Source organism: Osmia lignaria, chromosome 14, assembly GCF_051020975.1.
Source record: "Osmia lignaria lignaria isolate PbOS001 chromosome 14, iyOsmLign1, whole genome shotgun sequence".
Taxonomy (NCBI): domain Eukaryota; kingdom Metazoa; phylum Arthropoda; class Insecta; order Hymenoptera; family Megachilidae; genus Osmia; species Osmia lignaria.
Window position 1 is genome coordinate 2,496,525 of NC_135045.1, and position 25,424 is coordinate 2,521,948.

General features: G+C 41.7%; 1 protein-coding gene across 23 annotated transcripts in view; it reads right to left on the bottom strand.

Annotated features, from left to right (window-relative positions):
- Positions 1-25,424, bottom strand: part of LOC117607241 (discs large 1) — a 371,089-nt gene that overhangs the window by 108,531 nt on the left and 237,134 nt on the right. For 19 of the 23 annotated variants that reach the window (XM_076692125.1, XM_076692133.1, XM_076692131.1 and 16 more), the window contains one exon: positions 24,318-24,491. In XM_076692125.1, the coding sequence (XP_076548240.1) occupies positions 24,318-24,491 (174 nt within the window). Of the gene's footprint in view, positions 1-3,512; positions 3,621-12,279; positions 12,442-24,317; positions 24,492-25,424 lie in introns of those variants that run through there. The other 4 variants (XM_076692137.1, XM_076692136.1, XM_076692139.1 and 1 more) reach the window with 2 other exon arrangements.

The window sequence follows — 25,424 nt, forward strand, 5'->3', positions numbered from 1 at the left end:
TAGTAATCGAAACTCTCGAAGAAGTTTCAATTTTTTTCACATCCCGTGCCGTCTACGCATAATTCCATAGTTTTCGAAACAGCAGAGTAACAGAATTCAATCGACGAGACACGATAAAGTCGAATCCATTGGGTTTTTCTCAATTTCGTAAGCGGCAGCAACCAACGAGAGAAACCGAAGTTTGCGGGACTATTCTGAACTGTGTCTCCAATCGCGTCGACGAGTCTAGGCAAACGAAAACACGGGAAAAGGGGGCACGGAATCGTTGAAATTGGTCAGCGAATGGAACAAATTGCGCGTAAGGAGGCAAAGAGACGACGGTGAACCATGAATTCGAGGAGGATCCTGCGGAAAGGTTCGAGGGATTACGAAGGAACGAGTTAAATTTTGTTCGAGAACGCAGGCAAACTTTCGATGGAAAACAGGTTACACGGTTTCGCTACCTTTCCTGCGACGAACAGAGAAAAAAAAAAGGGGTTCTAATTAAAGTAAGAAGAGTCATTTCCCTTGGACACGCTGGCAAACATTATTTTTTTCCACGCTTTTAAACCGCAGAATATGAAAAAGTTGATCGCGGAAAGTCCCGTGATAAAAGTCGAACTTTTCTGTCACGCTTTGGCTGGAAATTTTTATCATCCTCCCTTTCTCGCCACGCGGAAGGGAGAGGGAGGTAAGTTTCACGTCGAAATCTCGACGATTCAACTGTCAGCCTGCCGCGAGGCGTTTCACATGTTCCTCGCGGGAAAGGAAAGAAATCTCTACCTGATTGTGATTTATCGGGCCGGAAATACATCTAGAAATATTTGAACGTCTTCAGGGGATCCGTGACGGCTTTCCATTTGCGTTCAAAAAAAAAAAAATGAAAAAATCTAAAATCTAAATCCGTGTATTATTCAATCACTGTGATCCTTAATTTTGAATTATCGAACAGCATCAAATTTAGTTTATTTTACGAGGATGATCGTGTCAAGTTCATCTTCGTAACCTTAACTAAATTTTATCAACATTATCCATGGCAATGTACGTATGCATATACGCGTGGGTAGATCTGCCGATGCGCCTTAATGAAATTCCTCGAGCTCTCCGACACGATCGTCCATAAATCACGCGGCTTAATTAGATGAAAAGTGGCCTCGGTTTTATTCGAAGCATTCCGAGGGAGACTCGTTACAAGACTGCAGGCGGGCGTTTTAGTTTCGAGAACTAAGGGGAGAGAATCGTTGAACGGACGTCAGGTAAGCGGAATATCCGAAATCGAATGGATATATTTCTTCCTGCTTGGGGAAAGAAATTTCGACGACACGGCATCGAAGGAAATATTTGAACTCGCTAAGGGAATTCAGTTGCCATGAAATCAGAAAATACACGGTCCCGCCTAGGATATCCCGGTGTAAAAGAATAAAAACGTTCCGTTAGAATTTGTAGGGTCTACGTGCAGTCGTTATCGTATCGTTGCGTTGAATAAATTCGAAGAACAGCTGGAATGCTTCGCATATTTCGAACTGGAAACGGGCCGATGCTATATCACGTATCACGAAAACCTTCGCGTATCGCGAAATGAATCGATGAATATTTCATTTCGTTCTCCATTAAGAAATTGATTGGAACGAGTCGAGTGTTATTGGATCAGACGTTTCCAGCTCTTCTGTGATTGAAAAATAATTTATTGTAAAATCAAGAGGCGCGTCGTTTGTATTTTCTGTTATTTTTTAGATGCGAGTTGAATTGCGTAAAAACATGTTTCGCAGTGAGGACATGTACTCCAGTAAGGAGACAAGATACCGGAGTGGTTGTCGCGCGTTCAAACAATCCCAAGATTATTCGAAAGTTATTCGGAGGTGGTACAACGTGGCGCAAGAGCTCGGTTCATCCGTGACATCCGGGTCGAATGGAATACCCGACCGAGATGCATCCAGAAATGCATGTGATGCGGACACTTAGAATTCTCGACTCGACGACGCTGGCTTGGCTGAGACCAACAGAACGACAGATTTTCCGCGTGAAAATTACACGCGCGAACTTCGCGACTAAATTCGATCTCGAGCCGGCTTAAATCGAATTAAGAAAGCAACTCCGCGAAATTGCTGTCACTCGAACTCTACTTCTCATTAAACGGAACAAGTAAATTCGAGCCGCCACGAGCTCGTTGCTTCATCGCATCGTTGAAAATACGCTCGAAAATAACTCTACAGCTAATCTACGATTTTCGAAACGCTTCGGCAAATATTTTAACCGTCCCGGATGCTATTATGGAGATACTAACGTACAAATATTATCATTAATGATGAGCGAATAATTATCGATAATTTTATGCGCTCTGATCAGGAAAATCTGCTTTCCCAATAATCGGTTATTATATTGATATAAGCTGTTTGTTTCCGAAGGGTGGCTTTCGTGGAAACGAATAGAATTTCGTACAGGTTGAACGATGAGCATTTTCAAGACGAGAAATCGAGAAGAATTTCCAGCGTGTTTATTGGGGCGAGCATTTCGACGCGATAAATATAAAGGAAACGAGGGTTCAAGATTTCCTCGGCTGGAAAATCGTCTGCGCGCGAAGGGAATTTTAATTGCGCCTATTAATGGACACGCCAGGGCAAAAATAAGCTCCGCCAAGTCAAACGTTATCGTCGACGACCTTTCATTTACGATTGATAATAAAGAGTAAAATGAAAATTGTCTGAACGGGAAATAAATGAAGGTTCTTTGAGATAAGCGAAACGCGGACAATTAGAAAATCATTTACACGTTGCTAGATGTCAAGAAGCGAGTTTTAATGTTCGAAAGGAATGAAAGGAAGAATTACTCATGCCGGAGGAACCATTACTGCACCGACAGAATTTTAATTGCGGTCTTTAAAAATATTCTAATCTGAACCTAAGTACGCAATTTCTTGGTGTTCAAAGCGATTATTCATAGGGATGAAGTTAATCCTGGTGCAATTAAAAATTTCCTCGAAAGAGGTATTTGATTCGCATTGTCTGCAAGCATAAAACGTAGCTGAAGTGGATAATTTTAAGCGGATTCAAAATTGTTATTAGCAAAGAACGTGAGAGCAAAATAAGCTTTTGTATGGTCGGAATTATCTCGATTTTCGCAGACTGTTATTCTTAATGTTTATTTCACGGGAGAATCTACGCATTCTACGTGATCCGCGTGTTGAACGCCACGGTTGTGTACTCGTGCCGATGTTCCATCCCCTAATAATCGTTTGGCGCGGTTAAACTTCTCTCCATTTCATTTTTTAAAGCTTTAGTCAGCATGTGTGAAATTTCATGCATAAATTCAATTGAAAATAAAACACAAATCGTGTCGAGATAGGTTCATGATTTCATGCAATTTCTAATGAAATTTTCAATGATTACAAAAGAACATTTTAAATTTTGCAGAAAAATTCTTAGCTACTTCTTTTCAAATGACTCAACTGAAGGCGTCTTATGTGAAAACCGATCTCAATTATCGGAAAACGAGACAGCGTGGAAAATGTACATGCGATTGGTCTAAACACCCACCAGCTGTGGCCAGCGGACCGTGAGGTAGACTTTGGCGCGGCCAAATAGCCGCAATCTTCGTAATCTCCTCAGCTTCTTATCGTTAAAGCCCATCCCCATGAAGACGGGCGGCACACGTGATCCACATTGGCACTCCAGGTTGCTAACCGATTATATTTCACCACGACAACACACCGGCTCATACAACAGAGATCCGCCACCAGACCAACAATCCCTGCACTTCCTCACTGTTTCAAATCACAAGGATAGCTGCGTTTCGATTGGAGAAATAGAAATTTTCTATCAACATCACAAATGAAAAATTCTAATAATTGTCGTAACAAACTTTAACGATGGGTTCCATGGTTCTCCATTTTCAATAGCAACGAGATATTAAAAAAAAAGAAACATCATTAAAAAAGCGCAGGTGGTCACGATGTCACGTGACTTCTCTAAAGAGAACATACGCAACATTCAAATCGCGATTCAACATTCTCACCCCCTACCTCCAAATTAAATAAAGAATCAAAGTTTCAATCAATACGAACTGGTCCAAATGTTCCCAATTTCCATTTCAAGGTCATCTAATATTCAAGGCTCCCAGACGAAGGAGACACTTCAGATTTCCCGCGACAAACTGGAGAACCAGGATCTCGACAGCGAAAACTCGACAACTGCATCATTCACGAAGCTCACCGATCAATCATTCGATAATTTATTATCCTGTGAAGGAAACGTTCGAAATGCAGCTCATCCTCGTAGGACCCCCCGGCAGGGGATTGATAATCGAAGGACGCACTTTGTACGCGATTTGTTAGCGCGGCAAAAGAAAGATAAGCAAGGAGCCGTTGCGGGCAAACGGTGCCCGGAAGTCGGGAACAGATGCCGCGTGTTAGGATCCGCGCGAATGACTGGCAGTGCTTTTGCTCGGCGGGCCATGGGGTGCCGAGGGATGCTGCCAGCTGGATTGGACGGCGCAAGATCTACCCCCACACGCGATCCACAACCACCCACCACACAGCAGCAACCCCACCGTTCAACCAGCCAGACGTATCTCCGGCGCAACTCGACCCCTCGCCTTCAGCCTCCGCACGCAACCAAACAACTTGATGTCCGTTATGGGAAAAATCATCCTCCCCATCGGCTTTGCCGCTCAGACGACGCGACGCGGCGAGAGAAGCCTGCCACAGCCACCAAGCCGGATATTACCGCGTCAATGAATATTTAAGGAGGAATCGTTGGAAAAATTCTCATCGCTTCGCCAGTCGAAAAACGTAATTGATTATTGCAATTACGCTGAATTTCTTTTCATTAACGCCACTTATCTTTGGAGAGGATCACGCTTTCGTCATTCAGTAAGATGATATCCAATTCCTCGAAGGGACATTCAGTCAATAGTTTCTACCATCGCGCTATTTTTAAAAAACGTAAAAAGAAATGGGGAGGATCGCGTATTCAAACAACGTCTCAGCTCATCTTCCTATTTCTGGGTAGTCTGCTGTCATAGGAAAAGGGAAAAATAATCCGTCGGCTTTGCCCGGCAGAGCGTAAAAAAACGCGTTGCTGAAAACGTCAAAGCAGGAGTTTCGGTATATTATGGGGATGATAGCGGGGATATCTAGATCCTTTGGCTTTTCTCTTTTCGCCTTTCGATGCTCCGAGGATTTTACCGCGACATTAAACACCATCAAACTGTGTACCACGGAAATTACGTGAAATGGAATTAAACGGAGCTTTAAAATCGCAAAGAGACGATTCGATTTCGAAAAAGATCCTACGCGTCTTTCACTTTTACATTACAGGAATTAAAGGGGTAGATGTATTCACGTCTCATAGGATGCGAAAAGTAATTGGTTAGAGGTTTAATTAAAAAAAGAAAAATCTCTAGAAAATATTTAACAAACAAATCTTAAGTTCACGTGCAATTTTTATTTCCCCTTTTCTGTTTTCTCGTTTATCGCCACCGGAAAAACGAACAAGAACGAATCCGGCTTTTCTCGTTCTGACCTAAGCACCCCTTTGACACAACATAGGAAAAAGTTATGAGAGGATTATGTGGAAAATCATGAAGAGAAAATCCACCGGATTATTGACCTCTAGATCGGTGAGTTGATATATATTTTTTTTTTTTTTCAAAAGCTCTCGATGGTTGAGCAACATTCACTCTATCTCTCTCGGCATTCTATTACCGCTTTTTGTTTCCGTGAAGCTGTTAACATAGAAACCCTTTTATCGACTGACATTTCTTTCAGACGGAAGCCTTTAGGTTCGCACGCGTCTCGAGAACCTTTGCTTGGTTCTTGATGATTGTCACGAAGGAACGTGTCTCTTTTACCTCTTGCAAAATGCATTGTGCATTACTGGTGTTCACACGGAACGGAACGAAACGAAACGAAACGAAAGGGAACGGAACGGAACGGAACGGAACAGCAATGGGGGTTGGTCGAGGGGAAACGAAAAATTCTTATGGTCTCGTCGAGCGAACGATTCGAGTGCACTACGTCGAGATCAAAGCTTCTGTCGCGATGTTCGAGTTCGCAGAAATAAAAGGCTCGATGCAAAGATCGTGAAACCCAAAATACAGAGACCTCGCACAGCACGGGAGCATCGATCGCTCCATAAAAATCGCTCTCGTTTCGTGGAAATACGCTTGGAAAATTGCTCGTATTCAAATTACATAGAAACCTTTCGTATGTGCTCGGAATGTATTCGAAATGGATATCGTTTTCGTAGTAAACTTTTATATAGTAAATTCGATAGTTTCATCGATAACTATGATTAATTTTAATATTGCAATAAGATTTATTTAAAAAAATTCAAATATTGTTATTGTAGCGTGAAGTAGAAAATCGATCGGCTTAAAATGATTTCCGGGTTCGTTAACATTATGCGTGCAGGTAAATCAATATTTTTAACCGCCACCATAGACAGGTAATAAATTTATCCGCTTGAAATCGATTAGCATATACGGGGAGGTTTGGTAAACCACGAAATTCTCTGCGTGTAATACCGACGGGGATCATAATGTCGCGCGATATTCCAAATTACTCGATTTAATCTCGTGGATCCGATTAACGAGCAAAAATAAGCTGAAACAGCGGTAACGGGAAACTTGGCTTGATCAATTTGACGCTTCATCGATGACGAAAGATAGATTAAACAATATTCCAATATTTTCCCCTTTGTAAACTGACTGCCTATAATCATCGAATAAATATTCTACGATTTTAACGATTGTTAACGATGCTCTATCCATATAATTTCCCACCGTTGTTTACATTTATTCGCAACAGTTTGTTTAAGCGAAACGACGCGTCGAGGGAGATGTAAGTTTAATGTTACGAGCCTGTACAATGTCCATCCAGTTCACTTTGCGAGGCTCGTTTATACGTTAAAGAGGTACTTGTCACCGGAAACGAATCGCTGTTACCCAGAATTGGTTGTAACGACTTCGTAACTGTTTCTAAACCATCTTTCACACTCTAATTGTAATTTCTATCGAAAGGGTTAATATTTCTAATCAATTTTTTATTCAACACAACGTTCGAAAATCGTTTGAAATTTCAACAGAAAGTCAAGTTACGCGAACACGAATTAAACGCAAGATTTAATGGATAAACGGGGGTTGGAGGTGTAGATTTATATGTATTTTTGCCGACGAAATGGATACTTGCCAGCCGATCGGACTAATTTGGATCAAGGTTTTGGAAACGATTCTCCAGTCTCGTAAAGTTTCATGCGAACAAACACCAGTTAATATTTGTGCCACATGGACACGAACGAGAACTGTGCGAAGATTTTCGCTTAGTATAGAGAACGCGGGGAAGTGTGTCGTCGGGGCAGCAAGAATTCGGAACGAAACTCACCCTCCAGTCGGTCGACGGAGAGGCGGTTGTAATACGTTAATTGAAGCTTCACGCAACTGCCAATTAAGTTTCACGTTCGTTAAGTCCACGGAGACGGAGATACGGAGCGAGTACTAGTCAACCCTTAACACCAGACACCGTTGAAAAAACCTGCTCCCAATGGAGGGGTGGTTCAGTGAATTATTTTGGTCGCTTCGCTCCGCAACAAAGATACTCGACGTTAAACGATTTAGCACATCTTACCAAGCAACTCACTTCTGAACTGTTGCAACGAGAACTCGGCAACGTTGTGCGCGCCGCGGATAAACGTAACAGGGTTTCTTGCACGAACAAAAGTGAATTAATTATCGTATAAACGTAATGGGAATTCTGGTTGTGTTTGCTGCGCGCATCGCGAGTGAATTAGATATGTAATGAAAAATTGACTAACGCAGAGGGAAAGGTATCCGAAAAATTAAAATGGAAATAAAATTCAAGGTAATTCAAGGGTTAAAACGCAACGCGCAATGAACAAAAACACGATTAACTAGGTAGAAAAGCATTAACAAAGATAAACTCTATTACGCGTTTAAATGTTAATTCGCGTTGAAATCGCGAACCGCTAAAATAGTTAATACCATTTTATCATTGAACGTAAATGCAAATTACAACGCTAAATAAACAGGCGATTTAAATTGCGATACGAGTGTATGTGTCGCCTTAAAATTCTCGATGGGTCAAATCGATCGAGAAGAAGGTAAAAGACGTTAGATCGAGGAACGTAACAGATGTTGTAATTTAAGTCGAGATAAGAAAACGACGCCGGGGTACTTTTCATTTGTCCCTCGAAACGAGGCGGATTAAATGCGATTCGAAAAAGAATGACCAGAATAGAAAACGATACAACAGGGTATCGGTAAAGTGTCGACGATCGGTGATTTCTGATTAGGATGATACTTAACGTGTTTTGTAAAAAACTGCTGTTGTTTAGGTTTTCTTTTTTCGCACCGTTTAACCTAAAGGCATTTAAAATTTTTTCCACTGTTTCTATAACGGAACGCATTAGTAGTCGGCTTTGAAGTGGACTCTCCGTGTCATGTTCCTCCTTTGTGCGAGGAAATTAATTTCATCTTCGTAGAGTACGCTACACGTTTTCTCGAGCTAATTCTAACAAGTACTTTGTACTCCGTTATTCCTTTGATCTGTGATTATGGTTTTGTTTAAAAAGTCATAAAAATATTCTGACAAAGAAACTTATCCACCGCGATACAAGTTCATCGTACGAATTTTATGGTAGCCTTGTAACGTTAAGATAAAATAATTCTAGAAGCAATTTTGTAAATGAAAATGGTACTTACACCACCATATTCGTGACTATAAATTGACCCACTTACCTGTAACAGAAAATGATAAAAAATAATTAAACACTTGTATTATGGAATTTAATTAGACATTTTCTTTGGCTCTTAAACGACTGTTTTATCGCGAAAATATCGCAAAGGAAATTAAACGTCCTGTTCGATGGAAGAAATTAAAGACAAAAGTGGGTCAGGACGCGGATGAAAAAAGTTTATGACGACTTTCATTTATTTCTTTACACGAAAAACACAGAGATGAACACTGAATTTTTCATTTTCCACTTAATCATCGATGCGATGGACGGATTGCAAAAGCACAAAAAATCCCCATTGCAAAGTGCGCTTGAAATATTCGAGCTGGCGAGAATACGCATAAAAATCCCATTAATTCGTGTCCTTTTTTTGTTTGTTGTTTTTTTCACCACGTCATGAACCATCGCGGATAATGATGCCAAAGTCACGATACCGTTTCATCAAAATTAATAACCATACAAATTATAGAAGGTTGTTGCATTAACGTAAATGGGACAACGTGTATAATAAATTCGGTGAATTTGAATTTGAATTTATTTCGTTGTGTCATCGGTATCTCTTGCTATTGTATATCGAAACATGGCGTTTCATCGCGGGCTGATCATATTACACGCTAGAGACTCGTAAATGAATAATTTAAGCTCGAACAAGAGCGGCTGATTATCTCAGTCGTTTGTCAATTCCTGTTCACCACAAGAACAACCGAATTTGTCATAACGAGGGATATCAAATTTATCATTTTAAATTAAATTGTCAAAGTATAGAGGAAACTTATGATAATTAATTAACGCGTCACCGTATCTATGGAATAATTTTAAATCACCGTGAAAATCACGTATGGAAATAAAAGCAGATGATCGTGCTTCAGACAAGGTGGAAGGAATAATCGAGGAGTTCCGTGATCGAAGGGAGTGCCTTCCACTCGTGTCAGCCACCAGACTCTTTATTGTTCAAGAGTTCCTCGAATCGCTTTGAACGCTAGCCGATCCCGTGTCAAGAGGATTACATCTGAGTCCCTGCTAGAGGACCGGGCTGATTTTTGTGCTGCCAACTTTTTTGCTGCTGCCACGTGTTCTTTGCTAGTCGAGAGATGTACAGCTTTCTGGTAAAGTCAAGACGACGTTCATTCCACTTTCTCTTTGCATCAAAGGAACGGAGTGGTATTACCTACTTAGTACCGGAGGGAAAGATTTGGAAATCGTTCCAAAGTCTAAGTTCCGTGTGTCGCCGACTCTCCGGACGGATCCTTGAGTCGTCGAAGAGAAACATTTTTAAGTTCATGTTTAAAAAATTACACGAGTCGTAGAGTTGATAGCTTACGAGCTGATTAAACTAATTTCCAAGAAGCCTTTCGCCTTCAGAAATAGATAAGCCTATTGACAAGCTGCTTGTCAATCGACTGGAAGTGATACCGATTGATCGTCGATTATCGATTGGCTGCGATCTAATAGTATTAGCTATCGGTACTCAGAGAGGATCCGAAGGAATGAATAGAGGATGTAAGGACAGAGGGAACAATGATAAGGGAAAAAGGGAAGCAGTGTTTTGTCATGGACGTGCTAATGGACCATTCAGAAATTCAGAACAAAGGCATTGCTTCAGGGACCAACTGACGAGAATACAGAAGATCAGAGGCGAGAAAAAGCTCCTCATTGTTGAGAATACAAGATACATCATAAGTCGCCCTCCCCCAGGGAACGATGGGGGTCTTATGCAAGATTTCTCCACGTTAAAAACAAAAAATAATCTGCAGACACTGATTCGAATGAAGGTAGCTGACTGAGGTACCCTTGTCAACCGTTCGACCCAGAACGAAGTGAAACCCTATTAGTCCTACAGCGACCGTCGAAGGGTGCGGATCCAGTTTATTTTACCCTTAGCATATACCCTTATTTTACTTTCTGCGCTTATTTAATTTACTGTATTCATCTTCTTAGATTATTGGAAACAAAGGCATGTCCAGTCTTTTGCATCTGCAGTCATTGGCATATGGGAGAAGATATCGAATGGCTCGATATCGACGTGTGCCGAATCGGGGGTCGCGAAACGGGAAAGTCGGTTGATTTACATTTCGGAGACATCAGGCCGAGCACGGACGTATTATCATAAAAGAATGGCAGTTGGTTTAGCTTTCCCGGAGGACATTATCGGCCACCTGCTGTTTCTCTGACGACGACCAGATCTCAAACCACGCCTACCCTTTATCCATTTCCTCCGTTCGAATGGGACAACCATGGGGGCTGTGACTCGTCGAATCGATCAGAAAATTTAACCACCGGGTGCATATCGCTCGAACTTCTGCAAACTTTTAAGTTTGACTTCAAAGTTGATAGAATTAATTAGTAGATCTATAATCTGTCGTGTTGTATCATTAGTTTGGAAATGTTCCCTGTATTAAAACGGGTACGTAATCAGCGGATTTTTATGCCAACGCTTTTTATTTCTGTCACTCTGTAAGCACATCCCAGCTTCATTATCAACGAAATGAAAATTACTGTGGTTCGTTAAATTCTTCGCGAAAAGAGTGCAAACTGCAACTCATTAACTCGACATGTTTTTATCCCCTTTACCACAAAATTTCACATAATTAAAATAAATTCTACCGTTTACAAATTACAGGAACCATTACATACGTACGTCCTTTCTCGAAATGTATATTCTCGAAGAGTTAGGTCGTTTATAAATTTAAATAATACATTGATCGAATTGAATGTATCTAAATGGGCATTTATTTCTTCTTGTCGTCGACTAGACGAAAGGCTTTTTACGAGCCACGGTCGACTTTGCAGCAGCCATTTATTCGCAGGTCATGTATAAGGTGGCCTGTTTTCGCAACGCCGATAGAAAAGTCGTAAAGATAGTATAGTACAGGCACTGAGAGTTTTTTCAATGCACGGGACCGGCCTCGAAGGCATTGCGATAAGACCTGTTCTGTGAAACGTTCATACAACTTTGCGCACAACGAACATCCCTCGAGGGGTTGCTGAATTTTTCACACGACCTCAATGATTCTCAGACTCCTGAAAACCACGGCTTTCGATCGATTTGAAAAGCCTAAACACGTTCACCGTTACGAGGATCATCGATGACCGACATCGCGAATTTGATTTTAATTAAATAATTAGAAAATTTTCAATATCAAAGCATTGGTAATGGAAAATTGTCTATATAATTAACTTTTAATTCAGCTCGTAAAACAATTATTTCTTCACAAATTGCGCAATGCGACTGTTCCGATATTAATAAGTAATGGTATCTGAACGTTAAAAGGTCTGTACGTTCGCAAATTGGCGCTAAATTAGCTGTATTTATCGTGACCCAGATCTGCAACATCCGCGTGCAGCGTTCGTATGAAATAACATTTATTTCTCAACACAGTACCGTAAAATATCATTAGCAATTATATGCATAGAATCCCTGCTCACAAGGGATATCGCTTAATTGACACATGCCAATTTTAATGCAATTTCGGAGTTCCAAAAACATAATCGTTCATTCGTTTCATCGTTTGCCATGTAATTAATGAAATTTATTGGAAATTAGTTATCTTACCCTTTGGTTGATGATCGCGTTCGAATCAGAGATGGAGAAGGTGTCGACGATGGAGTCGAATCGAACAAGCTTCTTCGGATGTTGAGCTTTCTTCGAGCGCGGACAGAGCGAGCACATAGCTGAGTCCGTTGGGGTAGTTGGGGGCATATTCGACGAATATTCACTATTGGTCACTGTTCTTCACGATTTGTTCACCCTTACACTTGCCTCGTTGCAAATCATTCAGTTACCACCCAGCAATCAGTCAAATTTCTAATTTAATTAATCTCATTACACGACCAACCCCTTTCTAAATTAATGATTCTTTCAACGCTGGAGAATCAAGAGGCTTAATGGGCCCAATATGAACTTTATTGCAAATTTAATGGCAGTGTTTTATCTTATTGTCTGTTCATTTTGACAAGATCCTTTCTAGATCGTTTTTCAACGGCACGTTTGTTAATACCAGAGTGCGTTTGACTTAATTATCTTAATGCGCTTTAATTTGGATAACGAAAAGCGTGTGTGCTATTTGCAAGTTAATAAGTTAATGCACCGAGTTCTGTGGAACTAGCTTACAGCAACCTTGAGCAAAAACACAATGGTCACACGAAACAAACATCACGAATGCAAATGAAATTACTTAGAAGTTTGAATGATAATAGATCCTCGTTTCGAACAATGTCTAGTTCAATTAAATTTCCCGGAAATGTTCGATAACGACGAAATCAGCAATCAGACGACATCTCTTCGAGGTGGAATGCATTGTCTGCAAGAGTCGGTAACACAGAAATTCGCTGGTCGACTGCGATGCATTCGCGAAACTGCAGTACCATGGTTAGGAAGGGTGCAACTGCACCGAAGGAATTCTGCAACCCGTTTATCGCGAGAACCTAGCCTCGAGGATCAATACCACAAGCTGAATATCCTACCGGAATAACTGGACCTCTGTTTGCAAAATTGCAAATTTTTCCCTTTACCGAGAATTTTGCATAGTGGTTGTACAGTACGACTGTTAGTTAGCCCAACGACGAGGATCGATTTTAATTTACATTAATGGAACGGTGCCCCTCGTTTTCTGTCTATTTTCACAAAATTTCCATTTACAGGGTAACGTTTGTTGCCTCTCCGTGCTCATATTCACTGAATACCATTCACAGAAATATAATCAACGAATCCTTTGTTACTTTTACAAAATTGATCACGGAAAGGGGAACGATTAAAAATACAATTCCACGATCAGCATAAATTTTAATATTCTATTCAAACTTTCGGTTATCAAGATGGAAAATCGTTGATCAGCGTTGACAAGGAAACAAGGGCACACTTTCAACGGATGTCACTCGACGGTGTAATTTGTCGGCTAGCGGATTTAATGGAAAGCTGTAGAAGAGAATTCGGTACGCATTCAAGCAGACGTATCCTCGTGGACGAAATCGAATTATTCGCGAGTGAAACTGCACCGACGGTTTCGCGGCACGCTCGAACGAACTAATGAGAATACGAGGACCGATGCACGACGCTGGAAATCGCGAGCCAGGACTAATTTCCATTAAGCTACGCCAACGAGTGCCACTAGTCAGCGTGCCGTCCTTAATTAGCGACCAGGGCATAAACGGCGCTAACTTACGGACAAGGGGGTCAATTGGTTGTTCGTTATTGACGGATACTTCGGAATTATGGTCGATCCAGCGAGCGACTCGGTTATTGTCGTTCATCGACGTACAATTAATAGCGGCTCGTTTTTGAAAGGGAAACGTTTGCCATTCGATATTCGATAATCAACAGGTTAAATTACGAAGCAGATCGCTCGAAGAGGATGCCGTTTATTAACGATCGAAGCTCGAGTGCTTGCAATATTTCTACTATGAAAGGATCATCGATTGAACAGAATTCATTTACTATAGTTTTCGAATGAAGAACACTTCGAAAAGGACGATATCGAAAATTTTAATTACTTTACAAAGCACTTCAAAAGATCCTACAGCGTTTGATCGATCAAGAAAGGGAAAATCCGAGTTGTTCAACAGCCCTGAGCGAAAAGGACGAGAAATGTCTGTGTCCAGTTTTGGTGCTTCTTACTGTGACTGACAAAAGGAACGAAGATCAAAGGCCCCGATTTAATCTTCGGGCAAAAGAAAAACGCGCAGGATTGTTCGACGAAAAGCAGTGAAACGAATTGGTCGGCGACGACGCGTTGATTAAACTGCGAATTTCCCCCGTTTCTGTTTACAGTTCGTCAAGTGGAAACTGATCCGCGAGCGTTTTCAAAACGCGACCGCCACCCCCTAGCGATTCATCCAAATGACCCTTGAATATCGGTAAACTGATCGGTTAGGTTGTTTTAATTGCTCGCTGGATGAGCTTGCAACCATCACAACGAAACTGTTAACTTTGCTTTTGAAATGATCGAATTGAAATTGTTTTACGAGTTCGTAGGATTTTTGAACACTACGAGAGGGTAACCAGAAGTTGTAACAACATTTCTCCTGCGAACTACGATCCTGTCATTCTGACATATTTATGAAAACTGTGAAATTTTCAAGGAAACGCCTGCTCCGTTTAATGAAACCTTCCAAGAGTTTGTGTACCGAAAGTTAGTCCACTTTCGCGGAACGTAATGAGTGTTAGAGAAGTTTGCTACCGATAACAAGTTCGAAATTCCAACGGAATTTAATTATGTAAGCGATCCATAATGACAGATAAGGTGTTGTATTTTTCCTTTAACAAGAAGCAAGAACGAGGACATCGTCGGGGCAAAGAAACACCCTCAAATCTGACGCTATTGCAGCCTGCAGCGAGAAAAGTTCGAGGTTACCACGGTAAAAAAAAAAAAAAAAAAAAAAAAGTTGGAGCGACACAAGTTTCTGCGGACACGTTGAAGATGAGAGAACCTTCTGCCAGAAGCAGCGTCCAAAGTATTACTCCAACCATTCGGGATTCTTCTCTAACACCGATTTGAACCCAGCTGACGTTTTCGTTACTTGACATGCAGTTATGAAACAACTTAGAAATTTATGCTGCAATGTTATTCATTATTAAAACGAATACTAATGGTGCTCGAAGTATAAAAAAGTTTTAATCATAATCAGAATATATTTTTATCTTAATTTGAAAGAGCCATTTCAAATTTTTCATCATCTATTCGACAAGATGAAGAGGAAACACTGGAACGAACGAGAATTCCTGCACCGCGTTTAACAGGAAGAGGAAGCAGATGCATCCTGTCATTTCGTGCTACAACGTTAATTATTATATCGCGTTAATGCACGTACGTAGTCGTTATTACAGGCATCGAGTGTGTACGACGAGAAGAGTGCACGAACGAGTGGCTTAACGGCAAACCGGTCAATTAAAACTGAAAGGCTACTTGAATTGAACCTGTTATCATTCATTAGCGTGATTCTGGCCGAGCTCATCGGCCGCGATGATTGAATGCGGCGCATCGTAAATCACGCGTCAATACCTGTTTCTCGTGTGCGCTTAAGCAAATTCGCACCGCGTTAATTGGCGAACGTTATCAATTAACCAGCGAGGTAAGAAGTGTCTTCGAACTGGGTTAACTGTTCTGCAGGATAGAGCAAGAAATTTAATTCGTTACGCGATCCCGAGTATTTAATGAATCGTCAAATTTTCAAGGGGTATCATTTCAATTATTTAATTATAAAATGACTCGAATAACGCGAATGTCGTACAATTATCCGACAAGGTGTCGCGGATCAGCGATGGCGGTGAAGTTGACTACTCGGCTGTTCGAGAGAATTTCAAAAGAACTCGTTTGCGAGTCAAGTGGCGTTAATGAGATCAGCGTTCTCTCGAATGGCACGATCACGCGATGCATTTCACTACGAGCATAACGACGAAAAGTGTCTCAAAAGCGTGAACTCGATGGAGGAATAAAAAATAAAAATTCCTCCAACGTAATATCCCTCGACCCAGATGAATACAAACCGATAAAGGGAGAAAGGCCACCCTGCATACCTCAAAATCATAGATTAATAATGTGAACCACTGGTGGTTTCAGAGTATTGGGCTAAAGAAAATTTCCTGCAACTTTCCAGGTCAAAGGGTTAAAGATTCAAGAGTAAGATGAATTTAGAAACGCAGGCTATTCCGGATTCTCGGTCAAAGAATAGAAAGATTAATCGTAACCCGATGGATCTCGGTTAGATCAGGTGGATGTTGATTATTTCAAGCGAACGATGAGAATAGATTTGTGACTTTTCGAACGTGACAGTGGTGGCCACGATATCGTCATCCCCGCGGAGATAAATGTCAGGATCGCGGATATTCCGGGTAGCCGATAAATTCGCACATCCACCTAGAAATCTCAGACTCGCAGCTTAGCCTGACAACCCGCGGAACGCGATCGATATCTGCAGGAACGACAAGCTTCACTGGCCCGGCCGAATTCGAAGCTGTCGTAATAACGTTAGACCGTGGTGCACATAATTTTCAACGCGATATCTCCTTATCCCGAAATACAGACCCGAGAAAATGGGAAAACTGTCGAATCCCATCTGACGTTTCTTCTCCACCAAATAGGTGTCGCACGATTTATTTATCCCCTGAAGTTATAACTACGTTAACTACCTAGTAAAAATAGACATCGGTGATAAGGTACATTAACTAATTATTTACTCTTCTCATTTGACTTATAAAGTTATCAGAAAATCAACCCCTTCTGTTTATGTTACGAGGGAATCGATAAAACGCATCCAATTGAACGTTTCCTTCGACTCGTGTCGCATAAGGTAAATCTCGAGAAAAGTGCATTTCAAGTGATCGTAAAAATGCATTACACAGTGCACTTTTAGAAAAATGCACCTGTTTAAAGGAGCTTTTTATATTCTACATGCAATCTCTAGGAAATGTATTTTAATTATAGAGAATATTGTAGGTAGTGATAATTAAAACAGTTAATTAGACATTAAGGAAACTTTGAACATTTTCGAAAGTTTCTTAATTCAAAGAGGTGTGCGCTACAATTTTGCAGGACTATTAATTTACGGTACCTTATAATTGTGTCAAGTTTAGTGTTTCGAAATACCTCCAATTTCGTATAATTGACTGATTAGCGAAAGAGAAGTTTTAATATCATTATAGTAATCGCGTAAAATATCAAACTAAAAGCCTTTTGAAAATCAACCAAAGGTATACTTAACAATAAACGCATTTCACCGTGATTCTACGAAGTTGAACGATAAAATTCAACAAAGTTATCGCGACGCATAGAGGAAATCGTTCAGACATGTTTTAATAAACATCTCGCGAGGCATAAACGGTATGCACGAGTTTTATAGGTTCGTGTACAGCGGACAAGTGTAAATCGTACCGAGCGTATAGTAGAACGACATTATCGGGAACAGCGTCACGTTGCGTTTGAATTTCCATAGAACGGCTGCAGCTGCGAAAAGTTACACGTTGACGTGTGACTTGTTCGTCGATAAACTTTCAAACTGTTTGCATACGATTAAAATTTCTGACAACACTGCGCGAGTAATTAATCTCTAGTTAGAAGCGTTAAACGCGTCGATACGACAGGCGATATAACTTAAGCACGTTCGAATTTCGCGTTAGTTTCTTCCCAGCAATACATTGAAATTAAATTTCGTATATTTCATTACCGGTCGTATAATTAAATTTCTCTATATTTGAATTGAAAAGTTTTAACTAGATTTTGGATGTTTCGAGGGGAAAGGCAGAAATGCAGTGGCCGCGAGCACTGACCTGTGTTACTGGTTGCACTTGAAATATTTCAGTATCGTTCTCTCGCTGCACCGAGAACTGCATCATATTCTGCAACCTCTACATATTACATCCTTCCTCTATTTACAGAACCCTTATTACGCTTGACACAGCGAGGGCAGTCGAAAAAAAGTTGACCATTCGTTAAAACGTTTCATATCAGAAAAGTAGAATAAGCCTTGCAGGAAACAAATAATGCAACAAACATTGGTGCAATGGCAAGATAATGTTCCCAATAACCCTTTCACGAGCAACGACCTATTCCTCGTACTTGGCACAGTTGCAACCTCCTCTCGAACGACAGACGCATTATGCTTTCAAACACAAAGTGCACTTATCGTCTGTTGCATCGAGTTGCTTGAAATTAACAATAAAGATGCGACAACTATCGAACGCTACCTTCCCATTCCCAAACATACACGGTGAAACGTGAATAGAAACAACTCTCAATGCGACAGTTCTCCAAGGAAGTAAATTAGCTCTTTTGGATTCTTAGTAAAGAAACGAGTCTGAAACACCTTTCAGCACAGTTGCACGTATTTTAGCCGCGAAACGAGCGCCGGGTGGAAAGGAAAGCGAGCATCGAGCGGCAGCTCGCAGGTGAAACCGACGAGACGTAACCTTCGCGAGGTACGCGCGTGTCAAGGTGACCGGCACGAACGGGTTAAGACGCACGACGACGCAGAACCGTTGGTAAAACCGGGTGAATCATCGGTCGGGATCATGGCGAAACCGTTGACGAGAACGTAAGGTCGGAAAAGCGAGGGTGGAAATCCGCAGCCCGTGGGGAGCGGCGTAGTCGCGAGCACTGACCTACGTCACTGGGCGCACTTGGCACACTACTGAGCCCGCTCCTCCTCGTGTACGTAGGTGTGCTTCCGTGTACAAGCCGCCTCCTCCTTCTCTCCCTTCTGCGCCATACCGTCCACCAGCTTACTCGCTCGCTCTTTCTCCCTTCTCGATGCAGTCGGCCGAGTCCGTGTAGCCGGTCACACGATAGCGTGGTGAACTGCACCGCCACCTCGTGAAAATTGCATTCACCCTGCGGCCGCGATCCGACGATCACCCTCTCCGGCTCGAGTGCCGCCCCGAGCACCTTACCGCCTCGCGTTCTTTCCACCTCGACCAGACGAATCGTCCCATCGATACCAGTTTCTTGTCAATCATGATTAAGATAAGATTTCTGATCGGATGGATCGATCCGAGTGTGAAAATGATATTACAAGGGGTAGTTTTTTGGATAGTCAATTTTGAGGATGGAAAATTGGATTTAAAAATGAAGATATAAAAATTACAAGATCCTTAGCAGTGGATATCGGATCTTCTTCCCTCGATAGCTACTAAAACCGTTCTCCCGATGAACCAGTATTAAAGTAATATCGAAGATTGTGTTTCATTGTCTCGTCGATGATAGTCCCGTCGAAGGTATACGAAACAAACAGTCGTTACGAGACTATCGTTAAGTGGACGAATACGTCCGATCAATAATGCGGAACAATGCACCGACGTTTCCAATAGTGGAAGACTGGCATTGATGATCATCTCGGTACGTAACGAGGAAAAAAGATTGTATCTAGTACGCGTTGGAATCGATAACCTGGTAGATGCAGCGTCTGCAGCATTTTCGAAAGCTGTAAATAAAAAAAAGAGGCGCGGGAGCTTTAATTAAAAGCATCCCTGCAGCCACGGGTCGCGAACAATGTGGCCATTGTGCCGCGTGGTATTTAACAGATCCTAGTCGGAGCAAGCCGATTTACTTCGATATTTTTTTTCTTTTTTCGCGCGAAAAAGACATTTCTTCCACGAAAAATCGTCAGTCGAACGCGTTAACGCGATACCTTATCGTTCGATCACCCCTTCGCTCAGCTATTTCGCTGAATCTACCACTTGTCGTTCGCGATGCAATCGGGCACATCTCCCTCTATCTACCCTCCACCTTCTTTAGATTTCACTTCGATCGAATATCGAACCGCTTTATCTGTTATCAAAGTCGTGGGGAGCCGAGTAGTCGTATCCGTTGTTGGAAGCTTTGTCGAACACGTTCACCTCGTACAAGCTGCATTCGTATATGCACGCTATCGCCTACTTTACTTTATCAATATTTACTGAATAGGTGCAACGTGAAATCTTCGGGAAAAGAAGCTACAGGCTGCTATCTTCGAATCTACCTCTTTAGTGTTCGTAGCTGTGAAAATCCCAGCTTTGATTCTCGATACGACAACTTTTACCATTGTGTAAAATCTGTCCTTTTGTGTACCCTAAACCACTCGTAAAGGGGGTGGCCACGAAAACGCATAATCGGTAACACGAAAATGTTTCGTGTCCGTTAACAAACTGTGCGTACAAAAGGAATGAAACGGCAGCAACGTTTTAACATTTCGAGCGTGCATTATGGTAATGCATCGGGAACAAGAGTGTAACGAGCGAGAAATTCCACGCTCGCGGTAAGAAGCCTTTACAAGCGAATGAAAGGGAAAAGTTCGCGTACAATGAGCGGCGGGTTTCGGTGCACGGATCTTTCAAGGAAATGAACGGAAAAGGTATGCGTCAGACAGCCGTTCGTTTGAGAGGTATTCGTGCAATAAGAGCACGACGAGAGTTTACGGTTCCTCCTCATCGTTTCTTCGAAACCCCGTTCGTTTTCCTTTTCTCCCCGAGATATATTAAAGTCCAACGGGAAAGAATAATCGGTAAGAAACGCTACGGGGAAGAAATTCTCCCGTCTTTGCATAAACGGTACAGTGTCAGACAAGACGGCGATGTTATAGTTTCGAATGAAAAAGGGCCACGTTTCGTTCGCAGTAGTAACAGACGATTAGAGTCAGACAGACCTGAATTTATAGCGGACCGAGAAGAAAGGATAAAGAACGAGGGTTCATCAATTCTCTTGAACATCACTGCTACCTTACTTCGTCAATGTCTCGAAGGTTTTACAAGACAATGTTCCATGAAATTGCGTGTTCTTAAGTAATATTATAAATAAAGATCTCTGAGACCCTTGAGATTAATACGTTCAAAAGAATATTCATGGCTGATATCATAAATTTAATCGAATAATTTTTTCTATTTATAGTGTGTTTCTTCGCGATAACTGATTTATTCGAACTTTATATTGTAGTTATAAATTCAACGGAACGATCGGTCTAAAATAGAACACAACTTGCTTGCTGGTTACTTGACAGGATAATTAATCATAATAACGAAACGGTTCGCGAGACAAAGGGTTTGCGAATATTTATCAAGCGAATACAAGACTGTTTAAAAACTTGGAAAGTCGCACGAAAGCTGGAGCGAAATCTTGTCGCGTGATGCTTCCCGAGAAGGGGCAACGTTCTTAGGAGAAAGGACAGAAGGAAAGTTGCACGACAGTTGTTGAACCAGTCACGCCAGAAAGTCAGTGGGTAAAAGGTAGAATATAGTAGAGGGTGAGTTGGTTCGGACGCGTTTGTATCACGATATCCGGTTCGTACACCAGCCTGACTTCCTGGTTCTCGGTGCACGAATCACGCGTGTCGCGAACCACTTCACTACAGCCGCTCACGAAGACTCGATTGATTCTACCGAATCACGAAAAGGAATCGTAACTTCAACCTTTAATAGAGCGGGTAGAATTACGTTTCTCCTCGAGTAACCTTGAGATCCTACTGTTATTCAGCTTAAAAGTTAACCCTACGTATCTCGAATGACTCATGGTTATCAAATATTCCATTAAGGGACGTAGAAGTAACCGTGCTAAAATTTCGAATAAATGTATCGATTTGTCATCGAACACTCGACTCATCAGAGGGTCATCAAAGTGACAGGTTAGTCTGGTATATCCAGAATCGATTTCTTCGAACTGAATATTTTACAAATGAAACCAGCGTACCGGTCATGCTAAATGCTCGCGTGTAATTTAACTAATTGACCCAAGAAGGAAGATTAATCGTTAATTATACGTTCTCCGGGTAATTAGTTGTTGCGCCAACCACTGCAACCCGGCAATTTCATTCGATCGTTCAATAAAATTTTATCACCGTTCGATACCGATGAAAAAGTGTCATTTTTCAACGTATAATCGTTTGGGAAGCGAGGCGAGCGAGAAAGCATAGGGCAGATACAAGGGTGGAAAGTTCGTTCGGGGAAATAATGCCCTGCAGTGCGTTCTTGCGCGCTCATAAAAGAATCGCATAGAACGAGATACTGTAGAATATAAAATAGTACTAGAACGTTATCTGGGTCATCTTAAAGGGCACACACCTATCCGAATCGCCGACGAGAAACGGAGAGTATCCGTACGTCTGTTCGATTGGACCAAGCATCCCCTTCCACCTGAATTTTCCTTACCCCATTTCATCAACTGTGCTCAAGACTCTCCTTTCGATTTCCACAATGACCATAGAACATCTCAGACAACTGATACTCTGCACAATAGATTCTCAGACGTATTTTGACAAATTGATTGTGAAATCCATTACCAACTTGGAATTACCGACAAATTGCAATTCGATTTTACGGGGCAAACTACTTCAAAGATAAGAAGTAAAAAGAAAAAAAAAACAATATTCCATTTTGTTGAATCTATCTTTGATTGTACTCCTTTTTATTGCCATTATAAATTCAATCAACGTCAAAATTGCGGACAAGGGATCCGTTGAATTCTTTTTGCTGGAGTACAATGATAAAAATTTTCGAACAATTGAATCCCAGGGAGAAAGGTAAAAACGCTGCAATAAATCAGCAGTAGGAATGGAGAAAGAATAGGCGAAGTCGTCCAGAAGGAAAATATGTTCGTGTCACGTTCGTTCGTCGATGTTCCATTCAGAAAGAAAAGTTGGAATAATATCGAGAAGAAAAAAAAAACACGGACCTACTACAGGTGATAACGTGTTCTGTATTATAAATAATGCAATCGTCGAAGCTGATGTTGCGAGATAAGCACGTTCCTTCCGTTGTACATAGAGGGTAATATCGAACCAAAGAGATCTAATTTAAGTTTCACCTTACACGATTCCCTTTCCAATAAATAATGTAACGTATTGGGGTGTAATTCAACTTTTCCTATGAATAATTACTGCTGGTAATAACAGGAATATAGAATACATAATATTTCACTTAAACTTGAGAATAGGAAATAGAAGCATTACTCGTCTAGGAGATTATAAATGCGAATATGATTTCACGTGGAAGTTCCGTTCTTGCTTAATGGCTATCGATTTATCATCTTTATCAAAACAAACCGCGCGAGATTTCAATTCCCACGGCAAGACGAATTCACCCTGTCTATCCGTTTATCCCGTCGATCTATTTACCACCCCGTTTGCTTCGTTTCTGATAAAAAATGATACCAATTACATACGCCGTTCAATCTTTCAAAAGGGAACTTCATCGAGAGAAGTGCCGCGAAGATCATCAAACCGAATCGACGAACGCGACTCGAGCGCGGGATAAATGAAAAACGTTTATCCGTCATCGAAGAGGTTTTCGTCTCGTCGTCGATCAAGCGTGACAAAAAGAAAAAACCCATTGCGTCTGCAGTATTCACGCCAAGTCGGTCGTGTCGGATGGGGATCAATAACGCGTTTCAATCTGTCACACCGGTGCCTTCAGCGACTCATTAGCGTCCTCTCCTCGGTTCATCTTCCGGTACCCGCCTCGAATCTTCGCACTCGCGGCACTCGCGGCCGTTTAGGTCGAACTTCCGGCGAACGAACGTGATCCGGCACGGTGCCGACGGATCACGAAGTCGCGGCTCGACTGCGACATCCACGTGTTTCTCGGGATATCCGTGAGATAAGACAGGACACGGTGTTATCAGGGTCGCGACGACGGCACCATCGAACGACCGCTCGAGGAAGACGATGCCTTCGCGTACGCCATCTCGCGAGGGGTAGTGAAACTAATTTAAGGGTGCAAATAGGCAAATTGCTTCGTTTCTTGTTTTTCGTTTGAAAATCAATCGGTAGGATTATTTAAAAAGAAGAATGGATAATTTCTAGATGAACACATTATTTTATAGAATTTCAGGAAGCTGGAATGTTCTATCGATCCCATACGGTCGGTAAAAGTAGTACGAGTCAATATTTGCCGACGATGCGCATTGATTGTCGCTTCGTTTGCTAGAGAACGGAACAGATGGCGAATATTCCGACGCTTTCAGAGCATGCGTCGACGTACACATGCGGGAAGGTTTAATTCAATAAATCGTCATGTTACATAAATAGAATTTCTTTGAAGAAATTATTAAATAACGAGTATTCTCGATTGGTGCGCCAGGGTTAAATGGACCTGAATTTAAATGTTCATTCGTTTAAGAAGACGCTGAAACTTACCTTGTTGAGTGCCTCGTGACTAGTGAGGATGTGCTGGCTACCATCAGGATGAAGGATACGGTCGACCGAATTGGGTCTAGGAACTCCATCCAATTGTCCGGCTTCCTTCAGCTGCGGTGGCGATGGCGGCGGTGGTAGTTGCTCTTCCACACCCCCTCCGGTGTATCGGGGTTTCTGTAACACCAAAAGTTCAACGTTTAATCACCGTCCACCACCAAACGCTTCATTAAACATTCATCATCTATCATCTGAATACTGTAAGAAATCTAGACGCTAGAACAGAAGTTCTGAAGATTTGAAAATTAAGGGACACGTTTTCGAACGTGTGCCAAAATAAAACACCCCGTTGAAAATGCGAGTTTTCTTACAATACTGACACGCAGACGGTCGAGAATCGTTCGCACCATACTAGGTACACATCGTGGTACACACACCCTCGGCGACGGGATTCTACGTTTGTATTTTCCGACGTCCGCTTCCGTCAGCATTTTCGGCAAGCACACGTCGCTAGGTCGAACTTTCGGCACGTTTAGAAAAATCATTTTCACCAGGTTCGGTAAGGGTGAAAAGAGGAATATCGTGGGACGAGGGAAACACGTTTCGATCGAGTGGCACAACCTTGACTGACGCATACGCTTGCATCGGGTTTCGATATCGACGATGCTTCGACTTGAACCGGCTGATCCGCTGAAATCTCGGATTTCGTTTCATTATCGCAACCGTGCGGGGCTTCCAAATACGACAGCCAGTGTTCCAACATCGGTTGCGGTATCAATGATCGAGACGAACGTTTACCGAAACCTTTTTCCTACCGAACCATCCCCTTTCCATTTACTCGAATAGACGCCGATGCGAACACGCTCGTCTGAAGGGGATGATTTCAGCCGAAGACCCGCGAATCGAGTCTGATCCGTTTCTTTTTCGCGAGATCATTCAAGCCCCTCATCGAGGATCATGTTTCAGGTTGAATATTTACATTCTACGTTGAATGTGATTAATTCTACACCTCCTTTTCAAGGAAAATTCTATTCATTTAACTCTAAAACTTTAAACACTCATTAATGAAATTTTAATTATCCTATCCAGCTAATTGTTTCACGTTCAATT